Source organism: Mus musculus, chromosome 4, assembly GCF_000001635.26.
Source record: "Mus musculus strain C57BL/6J chromosome 4, GRCm38.p6 C57BL/6J".
NCBI classification, from domain to species: Eukaryota; Metazoa; Chordata; class Mammalia; order Rodentia; family Muridae; genus Mus; species Mus musculus.
This window is the reverse complement of record NC_000070.6, coordinates 98,521,296-98,537,595: the sequence shown is the minus strand read 5'-3', so window position 1 is coordinate 98,537,595 and position 16,300 is coordinate 98,521,296. Positions and strand designations below refer to the sequence as shown.

The 16,300-nt window shown below is 44.8% G+C and overlaps 1 protein-coding gene across 10 annotated transcripts in view; it reads right to left on the bottom strand.

Moving 5' to 3' along the window:
• Positions 1 to 16,300, bottom strand: part of Patj (PATJ, crumbs cell polarity complex component) — a 324,044-nt gene that overhangs the window by 182,008 nt on the left and 125,736 nt on the right. For all 10 annotated transcript variants that reach the window (XM_006502706.3, XM_006502704.3, XM_006502705.3 and 7 more), the window contains 2 exons: positions 14,095 to 14,205; positions 2,009 to 2,086 (listed from right to left, as the gene is read on the bottom strand). In XM_006502706.3, coding sequence (XP_006502769.1) covers positions 2,009 to 2,086; positions 14,095 to 14,205 — 189 coding nt within the window. The remainder of the gene's footprint in view (positions 1 to 2,008; positions 2,087 to 14,094; positions 14,206 to 16,300) is intronic.

The window sequence follows — 16,300 nt, the reverse complement described above, 5'->3', positions numbered from 1 at the left end:
GGGGCACTGTCCTGCTGCACTTTAAAGAAGGGTGTGCACACAGCCAAGCTGTCCAGTGATGGAGAAGGCTGGAGCTCCCAATGATGAAATAGGTCAGGAGATGGCAGCTCCACAGACACAAGTCACGCTGAGTGGCAGCTCAGCTTCATCCCAAGCACATGGTGACCCTTCCTGCACATTTGCTGGGTGTCTAATAACTGATTTTAACTATGCTGCCGCTTGAAAGACAGAATTTTACCAAGTGACCGTGATGTAAGCAATTCTTTTTATTTGCTTCTTGGAGATACAGTCTAGCTCGGGCTGGCCTCTAATTTTATATGTGGCCAAGGATGACCCTGAACCCCATCTCCCAAGTTCTGGGTTTCAAGCATGTGCCACCTTAGCCACTGATCATGGTTGTCACTTGATAGCAGTGCATACAGACTGTATGTGGGAGAGAGGGAAATTGTCAGTCTTATAACAGCAATGTTACAGCTTTCTTGTCCTGGAAGACATGACTAATTTTCTGTCTAAACTGGAACGTTACCTACATGATTCTCTGTTCCTTGAAGCATGCTCACCATCTCTTGTCGTCCTCGATAGTGAGTTTAATAAATACTTGGCATCTGCACATTTTGCATAGTTTTATGAATACTGTTTTTATTATTTTTTCCTAAAATATGTACAGACAGTTTTAGAAATCCCAGTGAGATGCTCAAGCAGGACCGATCTTCCAGAACTCATTAAACAGAGATGCCTCAGATACGCAGCTACAGGCAGTTGTGAGCTGTCAGACATGGAAGCTGGGGCCTGAGTGCAGGTCTCCTGCAGTTGCTCTTCATCCTCTATATCCCTGAGAACCCTGAGTCAGAGACAGGTATGCTGGACACGCTGTAACCTTAGCACTTGGGAGATGAGGCAGGGTGACAGGACTACCCCTGTGCGACAGGAAGTTCACAGACAGCCTAGACTACACAAGATGCTCTCCGAGAAACACGAGCCAACAAGCAAACAAAGAACAAAACAAAGCACGAATCAAGATTCTCACAACCGAAGTGCCTTGGCAGTTCTCTCAACAGACACCAAAACAGTAATACCATACAAACAGCAGTCTATTATAACTGAAGTAAGTTAGAAAGTACCACTAGCAAAATGTAGCATTTCTGGGAGCAAATCAAAGGTTTATACTTTTCTGAATTATGAACAGAAACAATTTCATAAAGAGAAAAACATGCTAGTCAACTAAAAGGTTGCAACTTCAGAATGACGTGCTGTCATCCCAAAGCAACCCCCAGCTTCGTGAAAGTAATGTGTGGAAATTGACAAGTTGATTCTAAACTTACATAGAAATAAATGGACACAACTGTGCAAGCCTTTAGAGGAAGAAATAAGAAAATACCAAACCCTACTCCACCAGAACACAACAAGGAGTACCAGGCATCAGTAACTGCGGAGCAGAGCATGCTGGGATAGATGGGCCGATGAAGAACCGGCTCAGAAGTCAACCTCCCACTACAACTCCAGCCAGCACAGGCTTGTACTATAGATCCTGTTTTAAAATAATAAGCCAATTTCTTTGATTCAGTAAACAATGAAGAAGCATCCTACCAAATACAATATCTTAAGAAATTTTTAGGTCAATAAATTCTATGAAAACAGATGCAGGGAAACAAAGTGGGTGATTACTTCTGACTGATGATGAAAACAACTTTTTCCCTGTAGAGGTAAATTTTGATGTGGATCTTCTAGGGGAAAAGCAACGTATACAGGAAAACTTCCAGCTATGATGAGCAGCATGCTCTGGGCGTGGCCAGCCGACCAGCCAGCAGAGCCAACCAGAAAGAGAGCTGCAGATGTCCTTGGCTGACTGTGCTTCACAGGTCACCTTCATCTGGCTCATGCCTCATCCTGTCAAGAACCAAGCTCACACCCTTGGAAACCCACAGGCCACCTCAGCACTCTCACCCACTACTTAGCTGTGTAAACAGAAAACAAAGCCTCCCCCAGAGGCTGGCAAGGCTTGGCTCACCTTAGCTTTCCTTTCTTGAGTGTTTTGATCCTGGTTCGGGGCAGGTGTTTTGCCTTTGTTATTCACAGTTGGGATGACCTACACCAAAGAAAGGGAGGGGAAGAAAGGCAAATGAGTAATGTCCAAAAGTCTTTTCCTAAACTCTTGGGCAATGGCGCTCACCCACAATCATAGCCCTAGTGAGAATGAGGCAGGAGAATCAGAAGCCTGGACTACACAGTGAGCTCAAGGCCAGCTTGGGTGACCTAGTGTCTCAAAAGGTGGTAAATGCCTTTAATCCAGTACTCCAAAGGTGGAGGCAGGAGGAACTAAGTGAGTTTGAGGCTAGCCTGGTCTACACAGCAAGGTCCAGGCCAACTAGAGCTACATACTAAGACCATGTCTAGGGACAGAGGGAGAGGGAGGAAACCCATCCCTCTAACACCTTCCTGATTTTTGTTAGTGTGGTATAGGTGACTTTTCTCACTCTGTGGCTCAGGTAGGTCTAGTAGTTGCTAGGTAGTTTAGGCCAGCCTCAAACTCATCATCTTCTCAGGGTGCCCTGCACTGCAAATTTACTACATTCCTTTCTGCCCATTTGTCTGAGCCTCTGCTTGTGCCAGGTTTGGCACTGAGCAGGCTACAGCCTTTATTTCTGTGGTTTTAGATAGTAAAGACTTAATGAACCTAATGACTTCATCTCAAGGTAAATAAACATATGAGAAACTCAATTCCAGGCAATAAGAAAAAGTAGGTAAAGAAAAGAAGATATGCATTATAAAATCATGTATGCCACAGGAACAAAGAAATTAAAGATTTGTGTGTAAGGTAAAGACAGAGAGCACTACGAAGTTAGACTACTGTCACTTAAATATCTCATCTGCAAAGGAAGTTCAGGGGTAACCAGTTAAATGCTAGAATACAGCAACCCTCATTCATTTAAACTTTGCAGTACAAACAATATAAGCTCACCACTGATGAGCTTACAAAAAAAGAGACTCAGACTATGGTTATTTTATTTGGCTTTGACAATTGCTGAGGGGTCACCCCTAATCTACTCTTCTAAAGGCAGCCTGGCTACCTCCCCAGCAGTGTACCCCAGATAGTTGCTGTTTCTCCTGGCCAAGTGATCACGGTTCCTCTCCCTCAAGGTGGCTTCCTCCTTCTTTCCCCCACCCCCCAACCCCCATCTCTACTCCTCCAACCAGGCCACTCCAAACCTACCTACCTGTAATCCCTCCAGGAATTGGCTGTAGTCAATTTTATTTAACCAATAGTTTTAAACCAAGGAACAAGATTTATACAACCAAAGTTTGTAAGCATGAGAAGTCACTACCAGGCCTAGACCTTTGGGTATAGAATTCAGCATTACAGTACATAGCAACAAACCAAACCTCAACAGGAGTATAAACTCTCAGCTGAAATCTGTTATTTAGCAGATTTCATAGACTTGTTAATTATCTCGCTATTACTGTTAGCAGAAGGATAAATTATAAATTTATTTCTTCTATCTAAATGAAAGAAGGAATTGAGTGATTTTTTTTTTTGTTTTGTTTTGTTTTTTGTAATTTCTGTGATACATAGACAGGGTCTGATACCTAGTTGCATTCAGTAAGTATTTATACATGGATGTTCAAGTTCATAATTTTAATATTTATTTATGTTGTATGGGTGTTTTGCCTGCATGTATATTTGTTCCCTATATGTGTGCCTACTTCCTATGGAGGTCAGAAGAGGTCATCATCAGATCCCCTGGAATCACAGTTAACAGGCAGCTGAACCTGGGTGCTCTCTAAGACCAGCCAGTGCTCTTAACCACTGAGCCATCTCCCCAGCCCCATTAAATTTATAAAAGCAATTCTAATTCTTATTGATGCTAATAGCACAGATTTTAAGTTTTGTTTGGTTTATGGCTTTTTGAGACAGAAATTCAGGAATTCACTCATTACTCTAGGGCTTCTTGGACTCTATGTAATCCAGGCTGGCCTTCAGTGTGTTGGTGAGCTATCATGTTCAGCTAAAGGTATGCCCAGGAGTTGGCTTGTCCCCCTGGCTCTCCCTCTGCTGTAGTTGCTTCTGGCTTGTGGCTGCTACTTGTCAAATAATGTCTCTTTGTAATGTTATCTATGAAACATCTCAGGAAAATGGAGTATTTACAGTCATGTTTTTCCTAGTCCTGGAGACTGAATAACTACTAGTAATTGTTTTGAGATTATTCAAATTGCTAACACAAATAATTATGGCATAAAATCTGCAAGACCAGCAAATGCTCTAAAGATGAGCCATCTCTCCAGCTCCAGCGAAAACTTCTTAACATACAGGCAGAGCTTCTCTGATGAGCACTGTGCTCTGTCCTTCTGCCTTACTCAACTTACATTAAGGATCTGCGGGAGTTCAACGTGGTAGCCTACAGGCAGGTGATTCTTGTCAGAATACAACCAAGACAATCTGGGCTCTGCTTCCTCCGAAGACAAAACCAGGCAGAGGTAAAAGGCAGGCAGAAGTTGAGAGACAGGCAACATCAGTTGTCTCTCATGAGACATTCCAAATAGCAAAGATGTATTTCTGTATATTTTAACTCCTGGAAAAGCAGAGCTAAACTGCTCACAAAAGCGTTACCCCTTATACGAAAAAAGAAGACCATGCATTTCATGTAACAGTGTGAAATGAATGTATATGGTTAACACGGAGAATGTACATGTAGGAAAGGACGGGCGCTATTGTAAAGCCATGTGATAAGGAAGTATGGCCCCGGCACTGGAAAAAGGAAACAGCACTCTACACTGCTTCTGGCGGTGGGGTGGGGGTGGGGGTGGGGTTATTAAATAGGTCTAGTACATAGCTGTATTCACTAAGTGCTTAGAGAAAAATGACGTTCAATTTTAATTCTTACTGACGCTTAAGGGATAGCTGAGGAGGTGGGTACCTTTCGAAAGGGTTTTGTTTTTACTGGAAGCAGTGGTAGGGGATATAAAAAATACACATGATGCTACCATCAAAAGTACTTATGCTAATATATATATATATATATATATGTATGTATGTGTGTATGTATGTATGTATATGAATGACTTGGCATAGAAACTTTCTGAAGAGAACTGCAGTATGAACCATAGGCTCTGCTGGCAAATGAATAGCTGCTAAGTAAGGCAAGTGCTGTTCACAAGATTCACAAGTTCAGAAAGGGGTCTGTTCTGACGTGGCACCTGAACCATCGGGTGGCTGACGATGCTGATGGGACATTTTCCAGCATGAAAACACTTTCACACGTTAGTCTTTGGAGGGGCACAACAGTAGATTAGAACTTCTTTCAGGGTTTTGAAGAAAGTTTAAAATTTAATGTAAACTGGTCTAAATGTTTAAGATGGCTGGGCAAGGTGGCCCACACTTGCAGTTGTAGCTACTTGGAAGGAAAGAGGATCAGGAATTGGAACCCAGTCTGGACAACTCAGTAAGATTTTTTTTCCAAATAAAATAGGGGCTGAGGATGAAGGGTCACTGGGAATTACTTTAATACAATTAAATTTGGAAGGGGAGGGGTGCAGCTCAGGGGTACAGTGCCTGTCATGCATGAAGCCCGATGTTCTAAGGCTACTACTGCAAACTAGAGAAACATGAAGGCACTGTCTGCATCTGGCCCGAGGACTTGTGGTGTTGGGAGCCGCGCCCACATTCGCCGTTACAAGATGGCGCTGACAGCTGTGTTCTAAGTGGTAAACAAATAATCTGCGCATGTGCCAAGGGTATCTTATGACTACTTGTGCTCTGCCTTCCCCGTGACGTCAACTCGGCCGATGGGCTGCAGCCAATCAGGGAGTGACACGTCCGAGGCGAAGGAGAATGCTCCTTAAGAGGGACGGGGTTTCGTTTTCGCTCTCTTGCTTCTTGCTCTCTTGCTTCTTACACGCTTGCTCCTGAAGATGTAAGAAATAAAGCTTTGCCGCAGAAGATTCTGGTCTGTGGTGTTCTTCCTGGCCGGTCGTGAGAACGCGTCTAATAACAATTGGTGCCGAATTCCGGGACGAGAAAAACTCGGGACTGGCGCAGGGAAGATCCCTCATTCCAGAACCAGAACTGCGGGTCGCGGTAATAAAGGTTCCCGTAAAGCAGACTGTTAAGAAGGATTCAACTGTATGAATTCAGAACTTTTCAGCTGGGGAACGAGAGTACCAGTGAGTACAGCTTTACGAGGTAAGTCCGATCTTGAACTTTCTAAGGAAATTCAAGACAGTCTATCAGAAGTAAAGTGGGAAATGGCTTTACAAGTTATGTTTGGCCTTGAATTTTTTCTAGTGTTAGAAGCCCTTTTGTTCCTTTTCACATGTTATCAAGTGGTTAAGGCAGGGAGGATTCTAGAGGAAATTCAGGACAAGCTATCAGAAGTAAAGCGGGGAGAGAGAGTAGGAGCAAAGAGAAAATATGGTACACAAAATAAGTATACAGGCCTTTCCAAGGGTCTTGAACCCGAGGAAAAGTTAAGGTTAGGTAGGAATACCTGGAGAGAGATTAGAAGAAAAAGAGGAAAAAGGGAAAAGAAGAAAGATCAATTAGCGGAGGTCTCTAGGAAAAGGAGCCTGTGCTCATCGCTGGATGGGCTCGGGGAGCCAGCTCTTAGTAGCTCTGAAGCAGGTGAAGAATCCTCCTCTGAGGAAACAGACTGGGAGGAAGAAGCAGCCCATTACCAGCCAGCTAATTGGTCAAGAAAAAAGCCAAAAGCGGCTGGCGAAGGCCAGTTTGCTGATTGGCCTCAGGGCAGTCGGCTTCAAGGTCCGCCCTATGCGGAGTCCCCGCCCTGCGTAGTGCGTCAGCAATGCGCAGAGAGGCAGTGCGCAGAGAGGCAGTGCGCAGACTCATTCATTCCCAGAGAGGAACAAAGGAAAATACAACAGGCATTTCCGGTCTTTGAAGGAGCCGAGGGTGGGCGTGTCCACGCTCCGGTAGAATACTTACGAATTAAGGAAATTGCCGAGTCGGTTCGTAAATACGGAACCAATGCTAATTTTACCTTGGTGCAGTTAGACAGGCTCGCTGGCATGGCACTAACTCCTGCCGACTGGCAAACGGTTGTAAAAGCCGCTCTCCCTAGTATGGGCAAATATATGGAATGGAGAGCGCTTTGGCACGAAGCTGCACAAGCGCAGGCCCGAGCAAACGCAGCTGCTTTGACTCCAGAGCAGAGAGATTGGACTTTTGACTTGTTAACGGGTCAGGGAGCTTATTCTGCTGATCAGACAAACTACCATTGGGGAGCTTATGCCCAAGTTTCTTCCACGGCTATTAGGGCCTGGAAGGCGCTCTCTCGAGCAGGTGAAACCACTGGTCAGTTAACAAAGATAATCCAGGGACCTCAGGAATCCTTCTCAGATTTTGTGGCCAGAATGACAGAGGCAGCAGAGCGTATTTTTGGAGAGTCAGAGCAAGCTGCGCCTCTGATAGAACAGCTAATCTATGAGCAAGCCACAAAGGAGTGCCGAGCGGCCATAGCCCCAAGAAAGAACAAAGGCTTACAAGACTGGCTCAGGGTCTGTCGAGAGCTTGGGGGACCTCTCACCAATGCAGGCTTAGCGGCCGCCATCCTCCAATCTCAGAACCGCTCCATGGGCAGAAATGATCAGAGGACATGTTTTAATTGCGGAAAGCCTGGGCATTTTAAGAAAGATTGCAGAGCTCCAGATAAACAGGGAGGGACTCTCACTCTTTGCTCTAAGTGTGGCAAGGGTTATCATAGAGCTGACCAGTGTCGCTCTGTGAGGGATATAAAGGGCAGAGTCCTTCCCCCACCTGATAGTCAATCAACTGATGTGCCAAAAAACGGGTCATCGGGCCCTCGGTCCCAGGGCCCTCAAAGATATGGGAACCGGTTTGTCAGGACCCAGGAAGCAGTCAGAGAGGCGACCCAGGAAGACCCACAAGGGTGGACCTGCGTGCCGCCTCCGACTTCCTACTAATGCCTCAAATGAGTATTCAGCCGGTGCCGGTGGAGCCTATACCATCCTTGCCCCCGGGAACCATGGGCCTTATTCTCGGCCGAGGTTCACTCACCTTGCAGGGCTTAGTAGTCCACCCTGGAGTTATGGATTGTCAACATTCCCCTGAAATACAGGTCCTGTGCTCAAGCCCTAAGGGCGTTTTTTCTATTAGTAAAGGAGATAGGATAGCTCAGCTGCTGCTCCTCCCTGATAATACCAGGGAGAAATCTGCAGGACCTGAGATAAAGAAAATGGGCTCCTCAGGAAATGATTCTGCCTATTTGGTTGTATCTTTAAATGATAGACCTAAGCTCCGCCTTAAGATTAATGGAAAAGAGTTTGAAGGCATCCTTGATACCGGAGCAGATAAAAGTATAATTTCTACACATTGGTGGCCCAAAGCATGGCCCACCACAGAGTCATCTCATTCATTACAGGGCCTAGGTTATCAATCATGTCCCACTATAAGCTCCGTTGCCTTGACGTGGGAATCCTCTGAAGGGCAGCAAGGGAAATTCATACCTTATGTGCTCCCACTCCCGGTTAACCTCTGGGGAAGGGATATTATGCAGCATTTGGGCCTTATTTTGTCCAATGAAAACGCCCCATCAGGAGGGTATTCAGCTAAAGCAAAAAATATCATGGCAAAGATGGGTTATAAAAAAGGAAAAGGGTTAGGACATCAAGAACAGGGAAGGATAGAGCCCATCTCACCTAATGGAAACCAAGACAGACAGGGTCTGGGTTTTCCTTAGCGGCCATTGGGGCAGCACGACCCATACCATGGAAAACAGGGGACCCAGTGTGGGTTCCTCAATGGCACCTATCCTCTGAAAAACTAGAAGCTGTGATTCAACTGGTAGAGGAACAATTAAAATTAGGCCATATTGAACCCTCTACCTCACCTTGGAATACTCCAATTTTTGTAATTAAGAAAAAGTCAGGAAAGTGGAGACTGCTCCATGACCTCAGAGCCATTAATGAGCAAATGAACTTATTTGGCCCAGTACAGAGGGGTCTCCCTGTACTTTCCGCCTTACCACGTGGCTGGAATTTAATTATTATAGATATTAAAGATTGTTTCTTTTCTATACCTTTGTGTCCAAGGGATAGGCCCAGATTTGCCTTTACCATCCCCTCTATTAATCACATGGAACCTGATAAGAGGTATCAATGGAAGGTCTTACCACAGGGAATGTCCAATAGTCCTACTATGTGTCAACTTTATGTACAAGAAGCTCTTTTGCCAGTGAGGGAACAATTCCCCTCTTTAATTTTGCTCCTTTACATGGATGACATCCTCCTGTGCCATAAAGACCTTACCATGCTACAAAAGGCATATCCTTTTCTACTTAAAACTTTAAGTCAGTGGGGTTTACAGATAGCCACAGAAAAGGTCCAAATTTCTGATACAGGACAATTCTTGGGCTCTGTGGTGTCCCCAGATAAGATTGTGCCCCAAAAGGTAGAGATAAGAAGAGATCACCTCCATACCTTAAATGATTTTCAGAAGCTGTTGGGAGATATTAATTGGCTTAGACCTTTTTTAAAGATTCCTTCCGCTGAGTTAAGGCCTTTGTTTAGTATTTTAGAAGGAGATCCTCATATCTCCTCCCCTAGGACTCTTACTCTAGCTGCTAACCAGGCCTTACAAAAAGTGGAAAAGGCCTTACAGAATGCACAATTACAACGTATTGAGGATTCGCAACCTTTCAGTTTGTGTGTCTTTAAGACAGCACAATTGCCAACTGCAGTTTTGTGGCAGAATGGGCCATTGTTGTGGATCCATCCAAACGTATCCCCAGCTAAAATAATAGATTGGTATCCTGATGCAATTGCACAGCTTGCCCTTAAAGGCCTAAAAGCAGCAATCACCCACTTTGGGCAAAGTCCATATCTTTTAATTGTACCTTATACTGCTGCACAGGTTCAAACCTTGGCAGCCGCATCTAATGATTGGGCAGTTTTAGTTACCTCCTTTTCAGGAAAAATAGATAACCATTATCCAAAACATCCAATCTTACAGTTTGCCCAAAATCAATCTGTTGTGTTTCCACAAATAACAGTAAGAAACCCACTTAAAAATGGGATTGTGGTATATACTGATGGATCAAAAACTGGCATAGGTGCCTATGTGGCTAATGGTAAAGTGGTATCCAAACAATATAATGAAAATTCACCTCAAGTGGTAGAATGTTTAGTGGTCTTAGAAGTTTTAAAAACCTTTTTAGAACCCCTTAATATTGTGTCAGATTCCTGTTATGTGGTAAATGCAGTAAATCTTTTAGAAGTGGCTGGAGTGATTAAGCCTTCCAGTAGAGTTGCCAATATTTTTCAGCAGATACAATTAGTTTTGTTATCTAGAAGATCTCCTGTTTATATTACTCATGTTAGAGCCCATTCAGGCCTACCTGGCCCCATGGCTCTGGGAAATGATTTGGCAGATAAGGCCACTAAAGTGGTGGCTGCTGCCCTATCATCCCCGGTAGAGGCTGCAAGAAATTTTCATAACAATTTTCATGTGACGGCTGAAACATTACGCAGTCGTTTCTCCTTGACAAGAAAAGAAGCCCGTGACATTGTTACTCAATGTCAAAGCTGCTGTGAGTTCTTGCCAGTTCCTCATGTGGGAATTAACCCACGCGGTATTCGACCTCTACAGGTCTGGCAAATGGATGTTACATATGTTTCTTCCTTTGGAAAACTTCAATATCTCCATGTGTCCATTGACACATGTTCTGGCATCATGTTTGCCTCTCCGTTAACCGGAGAAAAAGCCTCACATGTGATTCAACATTGTCTTGAGGCATGGAGTGCTTGGGGGAAACCCAGACTCCTTAAGACTGATAATGGACCAGCTTATACGTCTCAAAAATTCCAACAGTTCTGCCGTCAGATGGACGTGACCCACCTGACTGGACTTCCATACAACCCTCAAGGACAGGGTATTGTTGAGCGTGCGCATCGCACCCTCAAAGCCTATCTTATAAAACAGAAGAGGGGAACTTTTGAGGAGACTGTACCCCGAGCACCAAGAGTGTCTGTGTCTATGGCACTCTTTACACTCAATTTTTTAAATATTGATGCTCATGGCCATACTGCGGCTGAACGTCATTGTTCAGAGCCAGATAGGCCCAATGAGATGGTTAAATGGAAAAATGTCCTTGATAATAAATGGTATGGCCCGGATCCTATCTTGATAAGATCCAGGGGAGCTATCTGTGTTTTCCCACAGAATGAAGACAACCCATTTTGGGTACCAGAAAGACTCACCCGAAAAATCCAGACTGACCAAGGGAATACTAATGTCCCTCGTCTTGGTGATGTCCAGGGCGTCAATAATAAAGAGAGAGCAGCGTTGGGGGATAATGTCGACATTTCCACTCCCAATGACGGTGATGTATAATGCTCAAGTATTCTCCTGCTTTTTTACCACTAACTAGGAACTGGGTTTGGCCTTAATTCAGACAGCCTTGGCTCTGTCTGGACAGGTCCAGACGACTGACACCATTAACACTTTGTCAGCCTCAGTGACTACAGTCATAGATGAACAGGCCTCAGCTAATGTCAAGATACAGAGAGGTCTCATGCTGGTTAATCAACTCATAGATCTTGTCCAGATACAACTAGATGTATTATGACAAATAACTCAGCAGGGATGTAAACAAAAGTTTCCGGGATTGTGTGTTATTTCCATTCAGTATGTTAAATTTACTAGGACAGCTAATTTGTCAAAAAGTCTTTTTCAGTATATGTTACAGAATTGGATGGCTGAATTTGAACAGATCCTTCGGGAATTGAGACTTCAGGTCAACTCCACGCGCTTGGACCTGTCCCTGACCAAAGGATTACCCAATTGGATCTCCTCAGCATTTTCTTTCTTTAAAAAATGGGTGGGATTAATATTATTTGGAGATACACTTTGCTGTGGATTAGTGTTGCTTCTTTGATTGGTCTGTAAGCTTAAGGCCTAAACTAGGAGAGACAAGGTGGTTATTGCCCAGGCGCTTGCAGGACTAGAACATGGAGCTTCCCCTGATATATCTATGCTTAGGCAATAGGTCGCTGGCCACTCAGCTCTTATATCCCATGAGGCTAGACTCATTGCACGGGATAGAGTGAGTGTGCTTCAGCAGCCCGAGAGAGTTGCAAGGCTAAGCACTGCAATGGAAAGGCTCTGCGGCATATATGAGCCTATTCTAGGGAGACATGTCATCTTTCAAGAAGGTTCAGTGTCCTAGTTCCCTTCCCCCAGGCAAAACGACACGGGAGCAGGTCAGGGTTGCTCTGGGTAAAAGCCTGTAAGCCTAAGAGCTAATCCTGTACATGGCTCCTTTACCTACACACTGGGGATTTGACCTCTATCTCCACTCTCATTAATATGGGTGGCCTATTTGCTCTTATTAAAAGGATAGGGGGAGATGTTGGGAGCCGCGCCCACATTCGCCGTTACAAGATGGCGCTGACAGCTGTGTTCTAAGTGGTAAACAAATAATCTGCGCATGTGCCAAGGGTATCTTATGACTACTTGTGCTCTGCCTTCCCCGTGACGTCAACTCGGCCGATGGGCTGCAGCCAATCAGGGAGTGACACGTCCGAGGCGAAGGAGAATGCTCCTTAAGAGGGACGGGGTTTCGTTTTCGCTCTCTTGCTTCTTGCTCTCTTGCTTCTTACACGCTTGCTCCTGAAGATGTAAGAAATAAAGCTTTGCCGCAGAAGATTCTGGTCTGTGGTGTTCTTCCTGGCCGGTCGTGAGAACGCGTCTAATAACATTGTGGGACAAGTAATTAATCCAAACCCCTTTAGCAAAGGCATGAAACTTGATTTGTCATCGGCTTGGGAGGTATTCTGTTATATATTCACGTTATAAATGGAACACGCAAGCCTGGTGACAGACACCACTGGTCAGCACACACCCGTGCCTGCAGGCCAGAGGCGGGAGTTTGGCAGCCTGCTTTACTCTTTGGACCAAGTGATGTGAGCATCAGCCTGGGAGGATGCTGAGGAGGTGCTCCTGCTTTTACGGCTGTGTTTATGTCATCCATGAAAAGCCTTGTAACTCAGCTCACTAGTAAAAGCTACTAGAGGCTCAATATTTTTAGGTGAATCTATAACACAATCAAATGTTATAAATATTTTCAACAGGGCACTTAAAGCTGGTGGCAGGGCGTATGCATATCCTGTTGACTCATTTTCCCTCACAGTTGTTTCTTTGGAAGTGCCATTTGGCAAACAACAGTCTAGGTAAATTTCCTACTGAATGCAGTTCTAGAAATAAAAGCAAAGCCACAAGCACACTCTCCGTACTATAAAATACAGTTAAAAGGTGGACCCCAAAGGGCCTAACTGAATCTCAAATCATGAGTCTGAGAGGATGTTATGCAGTTCACTCTCTCAGTCTTGCTCAGGTGAGAAGAAGGAAAGGCAGAGTAGTGGAGCATGGCAAAGCCACAGAGCTGCCCACTGTGGCCATGGCTGCAGCCCAGCATGCAGAAAGTGCTCTCCTGCATGCAAAGCCCAGCGTCAGAGCTGCATTGTTGGAGCATCCTGTGACTCACTTGCTGTTTTCCACACGAGTATTATCTCCTGTATTCCCTGAAGGACTGACTACATTGCAGTACTGAGGCACAAGGAATCCTGTTGATTACGCAGTTCTACTGTTCAGGAGCACGTATCACTTCCATTTCTAGGGTCTAAGGCTACTGAGATACACACAACCTACCGCACAACAGAATCACACTGACAATGTATCTGTATTTACATGATTCAAACATGCCCAAAACCCGCTGGCTTCTCCACAAGGCTTTTATTCCTCACCTTCTTAAGCTTTGAAGTAACTGACTGAGAAAAGTGAAGAAATGTGTCACCGTGTTAGCAGAAGTAAAAAGCAGGCAGGGAGGAAACAAACAGGACACTGTGATTCTCAGACCAATGTACAGGGTCATGACTCAATTTTGGTCAGCATATCAAAATTGGGCTGAAGAAAACAGAGATTGTTGGGAAAGGCTAAATCTGTACGGAGCTAATTAATATGTTCTACAAGTAAAACCAAGCAACAGTGAAAACGTGGGAAGACTGGGAGACACGGTTAGCCGAGGTGAACAGAGTATTCGTGTTGAAGTAAGATGTAGAACTTACCCTTGGGGTGGATGACAGGCTCTGTACCACGAATACCACAGGGTTTCCCGCACTCTTGATTGCCTCCACGGCTTCTGCATGGGAGGCATTCTGCAGGTCTACACCAGACACCTAAACCACACAAGCAGCGTTCTGATTAGAAAGGCACCAAATTGTGGACAGAGCTAGCTCAGGTTCCTGTGCATCATCCTATGTGTGAGAAAAGCCAGGAACTAATGCATTAGACGGCAGCCAGGGAATGAGAGCAGCTATGTATGAAACGTTCCTCTGTTTCAGGGACAGCGTGGTTAACATAATGCTTCCAGCTGGGGAGGGACAGCAAGGAGGACAGTTACATCACACCAGTCCCACTTTCATATAACGACCCTAACCGGGAAGCTGGTGAGGCTCCACCCCAAGGTCTCTATGCAACAGCACTCGGCTCCACGTAACACAAGCATGCCTCAGACGGGGAGGGGAGCCTCTGCGGACCTTTCTGATCTCCAGTAAACTGAGTTACTTAACCTACTACCACAATTCAGAAACGATTTTACAATTTGTGCCAAGCGAAGGAGTGTCCAAACATACATGAGTTCTTTTATTAAAAGTGCTTGTAACTTTCAGATAAAGCTCCCGATCTGGACGCTCAGAGAGCCTAACTTAGTAGCATAGCCACAGTCCCTAAAAGCACAGGGTTTTAAATCCCAAACAGAGCAACGCCTTAACTGCTAGGGTGGGTTTTAGTCAGTGGGGCAGTGAGTGCGTTGCTTCAAGAGGATGAAGATGAGGACGAAGGATGAACGCTGGTGCTCCTTACTGCAAGATGGGAATGGTTGATGGCAAGCCAGAGACAAATGGAACCCGGACACACTGTGACAGCAAATCTAGTTCTTCTCAGCTTTGGAACGTAAATGCAGGAACTCTACTGTTCACATGGTAAAGACAACCTTCTGAGCAATAAACTCTAACTTCTTAAAAGAGTTCTTCTCGTGTATCTAAATCTCTCTCATCACTGCTTCAAGGCATCTGTTTACAAGCTACAGACAGAACTCATCACTGACTTTGAGTAAAAACGAACAATAAACACCTTAGAGCAAGAGTCCCAGGAAGCAGAAACACATGACTCATTACGCCCGACTCAACGCAGAGCAAAAGGGAACTCCCAGTCCCACTGTGAGCCTGCAACAACGAGCAGCTAGGGGAAAATCATTTTATTTACTTAAAGGTTTGATGCATTCATGTCGAATGTACATGTCACATATGTGCTGAGATTCCAAGAGATCACAAGAGGGCACTGGATTCCCTGCAGCTAGAGCCATGAGCAGTGTGTGTAGCCTGATGAAGTAGCTGGGGACATATCAGGTCCTGTGGAACAGAAGTAGGAGTCCTTACTCCTGATTTAGCTTTCTGGCCCCCAACTTCCTAATTATAGAAGAAAAAGCAACAGGCCATCTGAAAGCATATAGGAGGCATGCTCAGCCAATCCACCAGAGAGGTTAGTGCATGGAAACACACACCAGCTAAGGCAGGACTGAGCAGCAAACTGAAAGCACAACTCGGTGCCACTACATACCTGTTAGAATGCCAAACCAACAACACTGTCTCTATATTGATAATGTGGACAAACAGGATCATTTACTCATGGCTTGTAGGGACATAAAATAGCTCAGTCAATCCTGAAAATAGTTTGCTCTTTTCAAATTTAAAAATGGACTTAGCATAAAACCCAAGCAAATAACATTTGCACATATTCCAGAGAAATAAAGACCTGTTTGCATTTGGTCATTGTACACTGGGCATGGAGAGAGACACCTGTAGTTTTGGCAGGAGGGGAAGGTGGGGATAATGGGAGTTTACGGCCAGCCTCAGCTACAAACAGGTTCAAAGCTAACCTGGGCTACATGGAACTAGAGATATCTACTCTGGAATCATGCAGCAAGCTCAATGCAAATATCCACTCAGACCTCTGAGCACAGTTACTGTTTTCATGTGCATTTACAATTTAGCTCCAGAGCTGGAGAGATGTCTTAACAGTTACGAGCATTTGCTGCTCCTGCCAAGGACCCTGGTTCAGTTCCTAGCACCTACATGGCAGCTCACAACCACCTGTAGCTCAAAGGTTCCAGAGGATTTAAAGCCTTTTTCTGGCCTCTGCGGTCTCCTGTATGCACATGAGACACATAATTCATGCAGTACTCACACACACATATGTATAAAACAATAAGTA